Here is a 19,164-nt window from a genome sequence, read left to right as displayed (position 1 = left end):
CTTCCACTTATTCCAACATCTCAGAACCCTAGCAATTACAGCCACTAAATGGCGAAAGTCAGAATATCTGTTTGGATAAACTAGATATTCAGATGATATGGAAAGTTTATTGCACTGTATATTATAACTACCAACGTCTTTGCTTTCAACATTATCATCATTGATCTTGAATAAAGGATTCGGGATGGTGAAACTCAGTACATTTTGACTTATTGCTACATCACTTGACTGAATTTGTGGTCCTGAGAAATAGTTAGTTTTCTTGAGTTGTTTGTATGATAAACATCTAGTTATGCAATCCCCAGGATTATTCTGCCCACTTGTGAAGGTAAAGTTCACAGGGAAGATTTCACAAAGCTGATTTATACGATGTAACCTATTCAATATAAAATTGGATTTTCCCTGCATTTTATCAAGTTTACTAGCATAGGAATTTACCCAAGTTAACGCTACCAAACTATCCGAATACAAAGTCAGTGCTTTAATATTAATGGGAATGACACATGCAGGACCAGACAGTTCTTTATAAAGTTCCATAAGCATCTCTGTACCTAAACTAATAGCCTGCAACTCCAGGGAAGGGATTGATTTAGTCTTCAAATTTGTGTTCACAATTCTGTTTTTGGCCAATACAAAACTAACCTTACCTGTATCTATATTCTCAATATAAAGTACGGCTCCATACATGAGACTACTTGCATCAACACAAGCTAGTATCCTATAAGATGCATCTCTTTCCCTTACAAACCGTTCTACCATAATTTCAGGAGTTGCATTAGCTTGTCTTGAAATACAGTTCCACTCTTTCAATCGCTCTTGTGACAATGGATCATCCCATCCAAGTGATTTGTCACACTGTAAGCCATGCATAAAAACTCTAGATCTGTTAAAAACTGGTCCATTGAAATTATATAAATCAAAATTAGAGGCTATCGACCTGAGAATTAAACGTTTTGTATTGGCTGATCCCTCAAGAGCAATAGGTCTAGTTGACAATATATCATCTTGCCTATGCCACTGCAAGCCTAAAAGTTTAACTTTACTGTCAGTTTTGTTTTCAAGACAAGCATCAATATCCTCCTGAAGTGAACTATCATTAGTAACAATTTGTTGTAATTCCATCTTATAGGGCTCAAAAATAGATGGCAATAACTGATAAGCCCATTTCAAAGTTGATGAATCACTACAAGTGAAAGCACCATTATCCATATAAAATAATTGATAAATCAACCTTTTCAAACATACAACCTCTTCAGAATTCCCTTCAGTATCCAGGACCAAAATCTTGTATAAACTCAACATCAAAATTGTTGGTGAACATCGTAATCCAAAACTCAATCGCACATTCTTATACCCCACAAGAGAAAAATCTCCTTTCTTTACATTACGATACCAAAGAAATAGTAATTTATTCTGATCAGAGGGATTCAGCTCTATTTGGTTAAAAGCTTTCCGGATGTCAAAGCATAGAAGCTTAGACCCAAATCTCAGGTGTAAAAGAGCTGAAGCAATCTTTTGGTTTAAACAAGGTCCAGAATGTATACTCTGATTATGACTAACAGTAGCTGGCTTAGACAAATATTTTTCACAAATATTCGAGAGAAAAACTACTCTACACTTAGTGGTCTCCCTGTTTAGTTTAAACACACCCATGTGCGGTAAGAAACTATGCTCAGGATGTTCCTCCATATACTGATCCAAATTTGGAATCCTCTGTATTATACCAAGTTGTTCTTGTTCTTTAATGGCATCATCCATCAAATGTAAATGAAGCTCATTCTTTCTTAACTTTTTTAAGTTAGATTTTAGCACAGCTTTAGCAAGATTGTAATTCCTACCAAGAAGATGAGATACTTTACTGTTCCATAAAAGAGGCATGGATATCCTGCCCTTTTCAGTACGAACAGAATGATTCAAAGCAAATCTAACAAGTTGATCATTGACCTCTGAAGAGCAGTTTTCGAATTCTAATTGGTCATAGTTTAATACCTTCTTCTCATCATATTTCATGAGAACTTCGTTTGCAGCTTTATTCAATTCAGTCTCCGAAATACTTCCATCATCTTTCAACACTGCAAAATTTGATTCAACATCAAGAGTTACCTCCTCTTCCATAAAGTTTGAATCATCACACAAGATGCTTGAACCAAAGCCTACATAGACAACAGAAGACTCTACAGACAAATAAGTAGAAATGTCCGAATTATTACCATTGTATGAGGCATAATCTAAATCAGGTAAGTATTTCAAATTAGAAATAGTGTTCTGCAGATTACCCAATAGCATAACCCCTAGAGCACATTGACTATAGACAGAGGGAATCGGCTGACCAAAATTTACCATTGAGCTCAAAAGACAATACATAGAATTTGTACCTAATATGAAATCAATGTTATTGATCTCCTCCTGATGGTTTAACAATTGATTGTCTGCCAAGACATAGCCTTTCTCAATAAACGTAGTTGTAATCCTAGAAAGCTGTGGAAGTTTCAAATTTATATCAATAGATGGTACACAAAGTGCTTCAATCTTGAACCTTTCCTTGCCTATCTCTACCTCTACTTCCACAAGCTTAGTTACATACTGCTTACTCGAGTTAAAACCGTTAACAGTCAAATGTACCCTTTCTTTTAACACCTTGAGATTACTAGTATTGGCTACAGCTTCCGTAATAAAATTAGTCTGGCAACCACTGTCTACAAGACACCTAATCTCGACCCGGTTACTTAGGTAACAAGTAAAAGTAGGCAAAATTGACTCTGTACTGGTAGTCCGTAAAGCACCTACTGATAGAATCATGCCACTAGAAACCTCCTCTTTGGGAGCAGATTTACAGTTTTTCCCTTTTTTGGACACTTTTTGACTCTGAGAGGTAACAGGGGTTGCTTCGATTTTATTGGTGGCACCCAGTAAACTCCTTTCTTCATTTCCATTTATACACAGATAGGTAAAATGCCATTTTCCACAATGAAAACATTTCTTTCGAAAAACAAAATTACAAGATTCGGTGGAATGATTGGCTTTAGCGCACTTTAAACATCCTCCAATTTCCTTCAATTTGTCAACTTTGGCCTTTGGACTATCATAATACTTACACTTATAGATAGGATGAGAAGAGTCTCTTTCCTTGTCTAAAGCACATAAAGTACACTTAACTGAAGGCCCGTTAGTCTTGCTAAAATTGACATTAGTAGCCAAATTTGTTGTTGAAGATTTGATATTAAAACCTTTAGAACGATTCTTTGAATGGAAATTCTGGGTAGCTAATGAATATCGTTCTGCTGCCTCAAAAAATTTATCCTTTATTTCATCCAATGAAGGTCTGGTCTTATTTGTTATGATAGTCAACTGATTTTTGAAAGTATCATTCAAACCTTGCCAAAAGAAATAATTCAAAAAGTCATTAGTTTCAATTTTTTGCAACTTAACAGATTCAATACAGTTTTTCATCTGACTAATATAGGAAAATGGATCTGTGCTGTACGTTAATCTCATCTCTGCTATTTGTTTGATAGTATTGAATTTCTGCAGCGAACCAGAAGCCAAAGCTGCTAACAAAAGTTCCTTGGCATCATTATAAGTCTGTTTATCCACTTCAAGTGAACTCAACAAAACGGAAGCACGCCCCGAAACTTGTTGCTTTAACAACAACAACTTATCCCTATCCTTAAGCTGAAAGGAGCCTGTGGTATCCTCAAATTCTGCTAAGAATTTGTTTATATTTTCCCCTTCAGTGCTACTGAAAGTAGGAAGGGGAGCAGTAGGACTCTTAAGCAAACTCCTTGCAGCATCTAAGGTACTAGAAGTGAAAGAGACAGTATCTTCAAGGAAGGCTAACATTTCATTGAGTTTATCAATATAAGATTCACAATTCGCCAATTCCACTGTAAGTTTATCACTACTTTCTTCCTCTTGCCATATCAAGGCTTGAATTTTGCTATCATGGTCCCTCAAGTCATCAAGATACGATTTAAACTTAGCTTTGAGGACATGTTTCTCAGAGGTGGTTTTAGTTTGGAGTGAAATCTTATTGTTATAATACTTTGTCACTTGTCCTCGGATATATTTCCGACTATTGATTAAAAGAGACAAATTAGACATGATTACAAACTTTTATTTTTTCTGTAACAAAACCTCAAACAATCTTTCATCAATTTAAATAGATGATTTAAACCTACTGTATTTAAATGTACCGAATCTCTATACAACCTCTGGTTATCTAATCTCCCCTGGCTTTCCACCCTAAACAGAAAATCTTTACACTTTAAACCTAGTACAAACTTATTGAAATAGCGTCTAAGTAATTTATAGTGTTCTGTAAGAGGGGCATCAAACCTATTCCTGTTTACATGAAACCTCAGCTCTACTTGCGAGGCAATAAGGCAAGTATTTGGTAGTTTTTCACGAACTAAGATATAAAATGCTCTGCAATTTTCTTTGACTAAGGATAAGTCTATGTCAGCTTTTAAGTCATTACCTCCCAGATATACAATTAAATAGTCAGGATTATTAGATACCAAAGGATCTAAAAGACTAGTATTGTTAAGAAAGATGGAAAATGTGGCACCTCTCCAACCAAAAAATGACACTTCAAATTTCACATTATCAATTTTTTATTTCTGATCCCTCAAATCTCCTTTCGAGATCAGAAACATATGAATGTCCAAAGACTGCCAATTTCATAACAACCACAGATCAGTCAATGTCATCCAAGAAAATGTTGACGACAAAAATGAACAGTACAAAATAGAATAAGAAAATTTCAAATACAGAACAAGCCCAAAAACCACTCCTACTCTCATCCAAACCAAGCAACCAAACCGAACTCCTTATTTGCAATCCTGTCACGGTCGCCATCTTGAAAAAAGTTATCTATACAGGAAATTTTAGTAATAAAACTCAAACAAAATAAAACTCTTAAATTTAATTAAAGGTTTCAGAAGGTTTTTTTTTTTTAATTTAGGTTAAATATTTCTAAATTTCTTGAAAGGATGTTCGGTTTGGGTAACTATAAAAATCGTTTGAGAGTATCCTTAGGAGGACCGACCTTGTGTCAAAGGGTAACGACAAGGGGGTGAAAGTTTCGGTCCTTCCCAATTTCCCGCAACTTCAAGAGAGCCCTGAAGAAAAACAAACAAACATTCTATTACCCCCTAATAATAATAAACTTAAATAGTAACGACAAGGGGGTAACAACTGCAAAAACCTAAATTAGCATAAACACATCTCGAAAAATAAAATAAAGAATTAGAGTTAAAGGATCCTTCAAAAACTTATATTTATATATAGGAACATTACTTCCATGAAGCTGATCCTAAAAAATTAGATTTTCGAGATGTTAAAATAAACGAATAGTATCCGAAGATAAAACAAATTACTTAAAAATTATTATGTAGTTTTTATGCTTCAATAGGTATATATTTAGTTTAATAAGATATGTTAATATGAATCAGTAAATATAACGATTAAATTCAGGGCTATTAAGCAAGTTTGCAAATAAGTGTGCCATCATTTCCATTGGTGAAATGATAAGAAGGCTAGGATCACTTTAGAAATAGACACCCATCATTTCGTTGTGACGTACCTTAAAGCCTTATCGGCACCTCGGAAGTTCGGCAATAAATGAAGTATATCCTGTGTCTAAGATGGTAAGAGACATGTCTTCGTTGCTGGCAAGACTTGAGCAGGAGCGGTGATTTGGGCACAGTTCGTTGTAATTAGCCGTCCATTATTAATATAACCGTCGAGCTTGAAAGAAAAGCAACCGGCTCTATGTTGATTCCACCAACCAAACCAACTAACTGACTGGTATGAATTTTCCAAACGGACTCCACTACGACTGTCTCAGCTGCTCAGCGTTTCCTTTCCTCGGAAAACAAAAACAAACAGTAGTAACTGCTCGTTAACAGTTGTTATACCTTCGAGACTTAAAAGGTGTTTACCGTCACAACGAAAATATAATTACATATTCCCTTTATAAGCTCGAAGTAAACATAGAAAAACTCAATTAAATTTACTAAATTATACTAATGATTACATTATTCAAATTAACAATAATTAAACCAAATATTAAACCTTTAAGAACGCATTATATAAGAACAATGATAAATAGAAGAAAAACATAAGTGATGTAATAATTTTACATCATTTTCAACATGCAGAGGAAGTTGACATATATGCGAGACTAGATCCACGCTTATTTGTCAATGTATATTAATAAAACCCCAAAAAATAGCAATAAGATATTTATTTCTAAATTTCGAGATGTATATATCAATACTATTGTAAAAATGATTCCTGATAATGAAATAAAACAAACCATTGAGGATGCAGTATAGAATGATACTATGTTAGTATAATTAGTTTTCATAATAAAAGAAGATGAAGCTCAAAACAATTCGTTTTCCTATTAACCTCATATCATCACAAGGTAAAATTCAGTTATTATTTAATTGGAAAATTTTCTATAAATTGAAATCTTGTAAAGAATACCCAGCCATTTTATGTTTCCCTGATTTTTTTACAAATTCTATATTTTCTATTTTAAGATGGTACTCGTATGAAAGCAATAATAACTTTCAATATTTCTTATTGTTAGAAATTGAAAATCAAATTAAAAGATTTTTTGAAATGTTAGAGGTTTTAGTAAATATAATAATTAACGATAAAGGCTATAAAGTTCAGGTTAAGAGCCCCCAACAAATTGAAAAACAATTACGAGAAATTGTTTTATTGAACAAAAAGAATAACGACAATAATCCTCAGGATATAGAAAATAAAAAAAAAAACAGAAATTTAACACTTTTTCTTGGAATGGTATTTAGAAAATGAAAGTAGTCAACATAATTACCAGCACATTTTATTCATAAAAAATCTTGAATTCAATAAAGTAAAAACAATTGAAGAATTATCCAAAACTTTATATGACACAGGATGTTGTAATACAATAGAAGAGGTCTCATTATTTCAATTCACTATGTTAATCAAACAGTTGTTTCCAACTGTTCAATGTTGCCCCCTGAATTATATGGACCGGCAGGCTGGGGACCAATATATTGGAATATTTTTCATGCCTTTTCAATAAATGCTGAAAATAACAAAAACTCTAAAATTAATTGTTTACCCGACCATTTATATGCATTTATTCACATACTTCAACTTTTTATTCCTTGTCTTAATTGTATAAAACATTATTATAACATTATTCAACCTAGTAAAATTAAACCGATGATATCTATACCACAATATACAAATCTATATGAAAAAAATTCATACAAATATATCTAATGGAAAATGATTTGTGTAAAGTAGTTAATATAAATTATTTAAAATAGACAATTATTTGTGTAATGTGTATATTAACTATATATACACATAAAAAGTATTGTTATTAATTAGAAAATCTCAGGGCGTGTGCAATAGTATTCATAATTTTTATGTGAGTATCTATTACGTTAAGTTTACAGAGACCTATTATAATTATCTGATTTTCTGGTGAATATTTATCAGGCATTTCAATGATAACTTTATATCTTTTTCTTAAATTATTAATATTTTCTCCGTGTTTACCAATGATAAATTTATGACAATCTGAATAGCCATAGATTATGCTTTGATGTATTTGTTTTGAGTTGCAATTTTCATTTATGGGCATGATATACGAAGAAAAGGGTGATGTAGATAAAAAAGATGGTGATGGAGTATTATATGAAAATAAAGGATTATTATAACAATTATCAATTGTATTATTATTTTCAGACGAACAATTATTATCCATTTTTTCAATTAGACTAGTAATCTTGATTTTCAGTTCTCGTATGTGAAAATATGTGTTATTTAGTTCATTTATATAATATCTTATATGTTGTCTATGGTCACAATTTAATTTTCTAAAACAACAATTACCATTATTATTGTTGTCGTCCTCTCCTATTTTATCATCATTTTTAAAAATAATTAGTGTTATGTTTTAAATTTTCATTTTGGTGTTCAACATTAATATAATTATCACTACTACTACTATTATTTACAAGATCTAATTTTGATTTAGTAGTCATGTTTTTTTGTGAATGTGTGACTTATCTAAAATGACTTGCTTTTAGAATTTGAAAAAGAATATATAACAAGGTATATATGTGTGTACATGATATACATATATATATATATATATATATATATATATATATATATATATATATATATATATATATATATATATATATATATATATATATATATATATATATATATGATTTAAAAACGACAATATTTTTTTTTACTAAATAAATAAAAAAATGACTCAAAGGGAAAATCATAAAAAAAGAAAAAGATATTCTTCAATCAAAAACGAAATTATTATTTCAAATGAAAAAAATATAAACCCACAGAGATATATATCTGATACCTTTTTAGTAGGATCAATAAATGAAGAAAAGAAAATGATATCTAATAATGAAGTGGAGAACCTAAGAGTTCGAATTGATATTATTGAAATGAAAATGGATATAATATTCAGAGTACTAGGTCCCATGAATAGTATAAAAGCTACACCAGTTGCTTCGTTAATATACTCAGATTAAAAAAAAGTCACGATCATGTAACTGCCATTTATAATAATTGGATTCAATATTTTTCATATATGGTATCTAGTAATATAAGTAAAGAACTGAAATTTGAATTTTTTTTTTTTAAATATTGATAAATTTGTTTTTGAAAATAACTTTTCTAAATATAGTATTACAATAAAATCTTTGTTTAATTTACATGAATTAACAGATAAAGAACGTAATATATTATCGTGGAATAGATACCCAAATACGTGGGAATTAAAGGATGCCAAAAACAAGGAACATATCTCCGCATATATAAATCAAAATTCAATATGTATATATATATATATATATATATATATATATATATATATATATATATATATATATATATATATATATATATATTTTTCAGATGAAATTCTAGAGATTTGTAACTGTTTGAATACTACTACTACTACTACTACTACTACTACTACTACTACTACTACTACTACTAATACTAATACTAATACTAATAATAATAACATTGATATACAACTGGAAAATAAATTTTTGTTTCCAGGATTATCTACATCAAATAACATTGTAGACCAAATTGAAAATAAGGCAATTTGTATATATTTGTCAGAAAAAGATAAATTGATTAATACTGATTACCGCTTTCTTGTTTTGGGTGCTGAGAGACCTCTATTCAATACTACAGTAAATATTTCATGTTTAAATGTATTAAATAATACTTTGTATAAAATAGGACCTACTGTATTAGATATAACTATAGTTATATTTCATACCATGTTACACTTAAAATGTTTCGTCGAGTTAAATGATTATTTGTATGGACATGATATAAATTTTTTACAACAATTTATAAATTACACCCCTTCAGTATTATTTGGACATCCCTTTTTCCCTCCAGTTACTACTGTTATAGACGGAAAAGATGTAATTTCTAAATAAATTTCAACTTTGAAAAAAAAATAGATTATATCATAAACAGGATTCATTTTAAGTCTCATAAAAATCAATAGCTGCTACTAAAGTTTTTAAATCTTTTATATTGAATTTTGCATATAATAACGGTAAAAAATTTGTTAAAAAAAATACTTGATTTGCCCAGTGATGCATTATATAATATAGAACATATGCTTTCAATCAATAAAAGTTTTTTCAGAGGAGTAGCCCATTGCGATACATTATCGTTATCTGTATTTTGTTTATAAAATCGGACACAACAATTTCCAATATATCTAATCATGGAAGAAAAGTCGTTGTTTTCTGTATGGAATTTAGCAGTTAATTCGTGTATTATTTTTTGTTTACTCTGTGATGGGTGTATCATAAGACCAAAATTGTAATCACTACCAAAAAATATAAAATGTAATATAACGTATAATATCATTTGGTCAATATTAAATTTAAAGCCATTTAATAAACTATATAGATTTGTTATAAAAGGCCCACTATATATGTCACTGTTTTTACTTTTGCTTAATATTGGGGTCACTATAGCTACATTTTTTATTTGTCTGAAAACAATCATGGCCATTACATCAGAGTCAGATGAAAGTATAACATTTGTTTCATTCCCACAGAGTTTTTGAGTAAATTTGCTTAGCTCCACTTCCCCTTCGCCTCTTTTAGAATATGCAATATTATAGTTACTTTCTAATAAAAAATTATAGGGATACGATAAAGAATTAAGTTTTTCGGTTAATAAATAAAAGATATATTCATGAAGTTCATCCTTTTCTGATAAAGTCAACAAACTATAATCATCCATTTTTTCTTTTTTTCTGTTTTTGACGATGGGGGATGATCCATCTACGGCAAGAGAACAATAAACATTATTGTTAACGATTTCTTCTTTCCTAAAAGATTCATAAAATGAGCAAATCTGTTCTATATAATATATGATGCTATTAACTACATCAGCTGCTTTATATTTTATACTAATTTTATCATCATCTAACATCACATTTTTGTCTGGTCTTTTAACGTGTGCATGTAAAAATATGGCTCCATCGATACCAATACTATTTAGTATCTCCTTATTTCCAATATTATCATAAATGTCATTAAGATATTGCGGTTGATAATGATTATCAATAATATTGTTGTATTTTGTTAGTAAAGGTAACCGAGCATTATTATCTTGAATTTTATTTGTAAGAAATGGAACTCCTATTATCTAACTAGTGAAAATGATATACACTGTATATATATATATATATATATATATATATATATATATATATATATATATATATATATATATATATATATATATATATATATATATATATGCAATTTAAAGTGTGTAAAGCTTAATATAAAATATAAAAAAATATAACAGCATCAAAAATAGTCCTATCTAATGTTATTCGTGTCTATGATATTTTCATCATTGATATTATTAGTTATATTTATATTAAAGATTTTGAAAAAAAAAATTATAATATTTACATAAATGACCAACAAATGTTATGTATCGAAATTATAGTGTTGATTGAACTACTACTATTAGAAATCGCTAGTGTATATTTAAAATATTATAATTATAAATTTCTTAGATTAAAGGAGAAGATATCGAATCAAACAACTTATGTTAGAAATAATCTTAATATTGATGATGATATCACTTAATTATTATTACTATTATATTTCTACTTATTGTACTTTTAGTTTTTTTATCAGAGTTCTTCGTCATCATCATCATCATTATTACTATTATTGTTGTTTTTCTTTTCATCAAGTAGGGCGATGTTGGTTCTTTCATTTTTTCCTTCTAAAAACGTATTTGCCTTTTCTAATTCAAATCGGTTTTCTTGTTGGTCCTTTTGTTGATTTTCAATTTTAGGTATTTTCATTGGAATTTCCTCTTCTTCGTCTTCTTTGGCTTTTTCTATTTTCCTTTTATTAACCCTTCTACTTCTACCTATGCTACTTTCTCTTCTATCAAGCATATCATCATGATCATCATCTAATAATACTTCTTTTTCAGTGATTTCCATTTTAAGGTCGTCCATAGTATTAAATTGGATTTGTGTATTTTGCGCTCTATCATTTTTTATATCTACCAATTGTGTTGTTTTTGCCTCTTTTTGTTGTTTATTTTCCTTTTCAATTATAATATTAGTTTTTTTCTTTGGGTGTATTTTTGGGGGGTCCCAGTCTTTTGGTTCTTTTTTATTGATGTATCCCCTTTTTTTGACATTCTCCTTCTTTGTCCTTTTAATAACACCACCACCTGTCCTTTTCACTTTTTTTTCTTTTTTTATGTCTACCGCGTTCTCATCATCCAATAATATATCTTTTTTCTTAATTACCTTTATTTTAGAATCAAATTGGTGGTCCTGGTTATTTTGTGCTGCTACTTCTTTTTCTATTTCAACTTGTACTTTTTGTAGGGGTGTGTTGTTATTTTCAGATTTTAAACTCTCGTCCTTTTTAGAAACCACATTATTATTGCTACTGGTGCTGTCATCGGTATCATTATAAGTTAGCATCAAGGGACTTTAAGTTGGTATTAATGCTAATGGTGGTAATACCCATGATGATGACGGCAAATTACTATTATTTTCTTCCTGGTTTGAAATTACCAGAGCATTTTGTTGATTATTATTATCATTGACAGTGTTGTTATTTTCAGATTTTAAACTCTCTATTGGTACTAGTTTAATTTTCTCGTCCTTTGTAGAAACAATATTATTATTGCTATTGGTGCTGTCATCAGTATCATTATAAGTTAGCATCGAGGGACTATAAGTTGGTGTTAATGATGATGGTGGTAGTGGTGGTAATACCCTTGAAGATGACGGCAAATTTCTATTATTTTCTTTGTGGTTTTAAATTGCCAGAGTACTTTGTTGATTATTATTATCATTGACAATGTTATTATATGGTGGTGAGTTTATTATAAATTGTATTGTTATTGTGGTGGCATTTGATGTTGTTGATGATTGGAGTGGTGGTGGAGGTAAGGATATGAGTTGTGTGATGATAATTGTGAAGTTATTATTGGTGTTGACAGATTCTTCTTGTTCTACTTCCATTAATGTCTCTTTATCATCATTATTATTATTATCATTATACAATTGTGGTTTATTTGCCCTTAATTGATCTAATCTTGATTCAGTAGACATGTAATAAGGATTATTGTTATTATTACTACCAAATGTAAACAAGGAGGATGAAGGTGGTGATGGTTGGTTATTACTACCAAATGTAAACAAGGAGGATGATGGTTTGGCTATTTTATTTTCGGGTAATAATGACACTTGTTGATGTTCCATTAATTGTATATTATTGTCATCGTTATTTTGGGGTTGATTTGGAGGGAGTGAATGTTCGTCTCCCATCACCTGTGGAGGTTTGTCTGCCTCGTGTTTGATTATTGTCTTATTATTATTATACAATGGTGTGGTGTTTAGACCCAGTTATTCTAATCTCGATTTAGTAGGGATATCATAATAATCATGAGGCAATTCACTTGGTTGTAAATTATCATTATTACCACTAGTTGTAGTTAAAAAGGATGATGGTTGGATTATTTCTTTTCTCGTTAAGGATGGAGGGATGAGTTGTTGTTGTTTTTCTTGATTCTTTATCAATAGTGAAAGTGTTTTGTTGTTTTCATCAATTTGATTTTTCAGTCCTTAAGCAACTTTACTTGTTATTTTAGCAACCCGATTTTCTTTTTTTGAAGAGTTATCAAAAATCGCGACCAATTTTTCAATATGATTATTTGTTAATGCTAAAGCATTTTCATATTCCTGAAACAATAAATCTTTTTCTTTTTTATGTTTAAGAATTATATTATTTTTTTCTTCTTTGACCTTTTCAAATTTGATGCTTTGTTTTAAAACTGTTGATTTCAATTGTTCAATTTCTTCTTCTTGAATTTTTAATTATTCTAAATGTTTAGCGCACTCTTTTTTTCATTTTTTTCATATCGTCTTTTGTTTCGCGTATAATGTCTTCATTTTCTTTTTGATACTGTTCATTTGAATATAAATAATCATCTCTCTCTTTTTTTATTCTTTTTATATAACTTTCACTGTCTCGTTTATTGCTTTTCTTGTCTCGTTCACACTCTTTCAATTTATATTCCAAATCACTAATAAATTTTTTTTTGTTCTTGAATTGTTTGTTTAAACAAGATTATGTCTTTTTCTGTATTTTTCATATATTTTTCATAATTTGAAATTGTATCTTTACTTATACTTTCATGTATTGAGATGTCTTTTTGAGCTTTGCAATGATTTAACTCTTTGGAAAGTTCCTTTTTTTATATTTTCCTTATCTAAATCATTTTTTAGAATTTCTTTTTCTTTTTCATAAAGTTTTCCTATTTCAGTTTTACAGTTTTTTAGTTCTTCTTCTAATAAATATATTTTATTTTCTTTATCAGACAGCAAATTTGTAAATGATAAAATAATTGTGTCACTGTTTTTGTTTTTATCATTATAATCTTTAGCATTTTCTAAATCTGGGTGTAGTGTCTCCTCTGTTTCCATGTTTTGTGTGTCAGTTCTAACACTTAACACATTTTTCCAGTATTTATTATTATTTTCGAGTGTATTTTTACACATATTCATCATGTGCTCATTATACATTAAGACCTCCTTTTCATGAAGAAGTCTACTTTCTTGTTCCCTTTGTTTATATGAATCAAATTCGCTTAGTAATAAATTATAAGCACGTTCACAAGCATCGTGTGATTGGTTTAATTTTTTAACTAAATCATTCTGTAAAATTTCATATTTATTTTTGTAATTAAGCTGTAAGTCCAACATTTTCTATTGTATTTGAGTTTCGTGCCAATTCCAATTTTCTTCCTTTTTCTCATAAGACAAATAAAAATATTTATAGATTAAGGCAATAACTCTTAATTCTTGTATCCATAATAAATTTCCTACATTGGTATATAAATTTGTGCTCATATAACCATTTAAAATTGAAGAAAATAAAGATGACCATTTATGTAAAGTATCTTTTCCAATCAATGTAGTAGTGTTATTTAATGCTTTTTGAAGTTCATTTTCTATAACATATAAAGTTTGCGAAAGAAAGTGGTCAAAATTAGGAGGAAGAAATAAATAAGAGCTAGTCTTTTTTTAAACAATCTAAAAGATCCTCTACTTTTTGTAATTTGTAAATAATTTCTTTTAATTCTCTTGTACTAATATATTGAACATTACCATCTTTTTGCCATTTAGATTGCCACATATAATATAATAAATGAATAATAGCCGAATGAAAATTACTTTCATTATTCAACTGATGTTTTAATATTTCATTGATACCTTCATATTTTTTCTGGTTAATAATGTTTGACAAAAGGCGATGAAAAAACAATAATAATATTGAATTGCTTTTCCATAATTTTCATTTTCAATCTCTTCGCATATCATTATAACAGGATCCATTTAGGGATGTATATTTTTTAATATTAAGAAATACAGGAGTACAGTTAATGATATAAAACAGTTTTGTGGGTGAATTTTATTATCATAATTTACTATGCGCCTTTCATAACTTGATATATAACATCCATATTTTTAAAGTTTGAAATGATTATATCAATAAAATTACTATATTCGGTTATTTGTTTATCAATATGTTTGTTGAGTTGTGAAGGAATAGACCATTGTATGATTGCACTTTTATAAAAGTTTAAACAGCTGGAAATAAAAACTATTTGATACAGACAATCTAGTAAAATCTTGCCTTGATAGGTCAAATAATTTTCAGCATTTGAGATATATGAGTGTAATGCTTTTAACTGAATAATGTCTTTGTGTTTACGAATAAACAATTTTTTTTATTTGATTTTCAGATTGTAGCAAAGATTTCCGGAAAATTATAATTACGATTAGGTCGTATTCTCGTTAATTCTTCAAGTATTTGAATAATGGTAAATACTATGTCCATATAAAATTCTTTTAAATTCCCTATAGAATTTGATTTATATTCATCAAATATATCACAATTTTTCTTAAAACTTATAATGTTTGCATTATAGATAATAGAATTTGCATTATATATGTCTATTAAATTTAGATTTTTTTTTTCGTATGGTGTCCAGTTATTAATATTCACAGAAAGAAAATAATTATCGTAATGATTATATTTTATGTTTGATGATATAGGTATGTCATCTAGATCCCACTAAAAACTATTATTTGGTGATGAAAATTTTGTCGATGTTGCATGTGACTTACTATGATAATCTCTGGTAATTTCATTTCTTCGTTTAGGCGTTGATAAAGATAAAGATTCGTCGACAAAATCTATTTAATTTTTCTCTTTTGATTATTTTTTAATATTGTGTTATTATTGTCATAATAATAATAATCATAATCATTCATAGATTCTTCATAACTACCGCTGCTGATGTTACTAATACTGTTACTAATACAAAGACATCATTCATATTTTTACTTAGGTAATATCTTATATAAGCTAAAGATCATTAATTTAATAAAACATAACTATCTTATCTACAACAAACAATTGTGATCATGAAAATATTTTTTTTTTTTTTTTGGGGGGGGGGCCGATGGTTCATTCAATATACTGTTTAATGAACTTTGGGAGATGGGCACCAATAAGTTCTATAAAAAAAAAAAAAAAAACATTTATATCAATTTTCAATCATATTCATAATCCTTCTTGGATGCCAAGAAATCCAATTACTAAAAAAAGTTCCAATCATATTTTACACCTACCAGAAAATATAAATTCATGTTATCTAGATTGTAATTTGAATCTCGAACTTAATATTTCAAAAAATAATCTATCTAACCCAAACATGAAACAATTTTCTAAAAATCAATCAAAGAAAATTGGGGATAATAAATGTATGGTGACATATTTATCTAGTGACCCAATTATAAATGATGGTGAAATTACTTGCCTTGTAAAAAGAAAAAAAAATATACAGAAAAACAATCATTTAATGTAGTTAGAAAAATATATTTCAAAATCGAAAATTCATATAACATTTCCTCTAAAAATCAATCATTATCGTGTCCAGATGGAGACAACAACGAAAATATTATATGGACTATAAGTAATAATCACCTCATTTCTTCATTGGAACCAACAATTTATATGAAAAAACTGAATAGTCAAATGAATATAAAAAACATAATTTGTTCAGTCTATGATATATTTCAACCTTATATCATTAGACAAAATCATTTCACATTAAATGATGAACATTTTTACGTGTTTAATAATGATAATACATATAAATATAGTTATGTTTTTATAGTAATATGTCAGCTTCTTTTGGTAATTATCATACAAAAATGAAAATTAATGAGCAAGTTATTGATTGAATATACCCTTTACTTGGTTTCCATTATTTCAACATCTCTGTTTTCTTGTAATAAATTATCCTCATTAGTTGGAATTTTTTCATCAAATTTATCGGCCTGTAAAAGTTCATCTTTTTGATCAGTTAGATCATCGGGTTCATTTGTTTCCTGAAATTCCTTATTGAAAGTTTCATCAATTATTTGTTTTATGTCTTCCTTAAAAAAATGTTGCGTGATTCTAATAAGGGGGATATGATACTTTAATAGATTCTAGTTCAGATTCGAATATACTATTTTTTTCTTCTTGTAATCTATTAATGAAATACCAAGCGTACACTGAGTGTCCGGAAAATTTATTATCTTTCTTACTAAAGTCTAATCTCGCTAGTAAAATTTTATATGTATTAATAGATAATATAATTCCTAAGATAATATACAACAACAATAAAAAGAATAAAAATTTATAGATATTAGAGCCTCCAATTATAATGGAAAGTATTAAAGGAGATATAAGCAAAATAATCTCTGGTAATCCATAAATTTTATGAAGTGTATCCATTTTTTAAATATATCATTATATCCTTTATAATGTCTGGTCATTTTTTTATGTTTACGCCCAGGATATAGGGAAAAAGAATACTCAATATTGATTTTGAAAAAGATAATATAGTACATACACGCATATTTAATTGAAAATGCTTAAAACCATTTTCTTAATAAAAAAAATATTTTTTTATTAAATTTTATATAAATTTGGTTCATTGAAATGAATAAATAAATAATATATATGTATATATACATACATAAATTTCGATTACCACCAATATAAGCTGGTAGTGATTATATTTATGAATAACAATGAAATTTTAATAAACCTCGTGCCATATATACCAATTTTGAATAAAACATTAACAATGAATGATAATACTAATACGCCAATGAAATATTTAATACTTAAAGAAAAAAAAATTTACAAAAGAATTAATTTGTTTTAAATGTAAGAGGACAAACGCCAGTGAATATTATTTAGAACAGGCCCCTTCACTTTCAAAAATTTCTGATGAATTGATAGAAATACGTCATTGTTGTAAAAGCTGTAAATTAAAATATTTCTATTTGTTTTTATCATAATTAAAACCCAAAATAACATATAAACAAATCTATTTAGGCCTTTCTGATATTTAGATTAATGACATAAATAAAACGTGACATATAAATTCAATTACTTTATTATTGTTATTATAGTTAAAATATATACTTGAATATGATAGAGGATAATAACTCTTTGTGTGGGGGGGCTAGTATATACTATAAATGATTATAATAATGATGATTATGATGACGAAATTAAAATATTTTATTTTATATGTATAATACTGGGACATTAAGTGAAAAATTTATCAAAAACTAAGTCGCTTGAACACATGAAAAGAAATATCATAGAAGATATTTCTATACCAGAAATCGTTATTGTTTTCTTTTTTTGGGTTGTGGTTTTCATAATTTTGTATACCTTAGCCATGATGATACAGAATGTATTTCTATTGAAGAATTTTGCAATATATTTACATTTAAGCAAAAGAATGGTGATAAGCCATTAATAGTAATGATGAATACTCATTTTAACAAATATTACACGTCACATCGAAGATGTACATATGTCTAATGTTTTTTATATTCACCTGAAAATTAATGAATATTCCAAAATAGTTTTGAATATTTTTTTTTTTTTTTGGAAAAGTTAGGCCAAAATAATGGAAATTTAGAATTTCAGACATTAGTAAACAACTTGGAGACTTCTCTTCAATATCTTTTATTAAACAATGATTGTATTTTAGATACAGGGACATATCCTGCCAATATTCCAATTTTCTTAATAACAAAATTATTGAACAATAAATAAATATATATACCATTGTTGTTTTTTATTTTGTTAATTAAATTTTCAAATCGTTATTTTCATGAATAAAAACAGTTATTTTAAAGAGTGTCTTTATTTACACAGCATTTATTTTTTTAATATCATAAATATTATTGTTTGTTATTATTTTATCAATTAATTTTATAAAGGGGTGGTTATTAAAAGTACTCTTATAAGAACCTACGGGTTGAATATTCTTATCCATTGTTGAATTTGCTGATATTGATGTGCAATAAAAACATGGACGCAAGCAAATAGAACAAAAATAGCCTTTAAATTCTTCCCAATTTTCATTAATATCCTGAAGTGGCTTGAAATTATCAATTGCATTCACACAAGAATAATCATGGTATAGATGGGGCCTAGT

The 19,164-nt window shown here is 28.2% G+C and overlaps 1 protein-coding gene across 1 annotated transcript; it reads right to left on the bottom strand.

Annotated features, from left to right (window-relative positions):
• Positions 1-11,242: 11,242 nt before the first annotated feature.
• Positions 11,243-12,058, bottom strand: LOC137650958 (probable ATP-dependent helicase PF08_0048). The gene has a single exon (XM_068384100.1). It carries the CDS (start codon positions 12,056-12,058, stop codon positions 11,243-11,245), a length of 816 nt encoding a protein of 271 aa, XP_068240201.1.
• Positions 12,059-19,164: the final 7,106 nt, after the last annotated feature.

Source organism: Palaemon carinicauda, chromosome 12 (genome assembly GCF_036898095.1).
Source record: "Palaemon carinicauda isolate YSFRI2023 chromosome 12, ASM3689809v2, whole genome shotgun sequence".
Classification (NCBI taxonomy): Eukaryota; Metazoa; Arthropoda; class Malacostraca; order Decapoda; family Palaemonidae; genus Palaemon; species Palaemon carinicauda.
This window is presented reverse-complemented; position numbering and strand designations above follow the sequence as displayed.

What these genes read in the sequence shown, in the direction of transcription:
- LOC137650958 (XM_068384100.1), bottom strand. Translation starts at nt 12,058, where the DNA reads ATGCTAACTTATAATGATACCGATGACAGCACCAGTAGCAATAATAAT.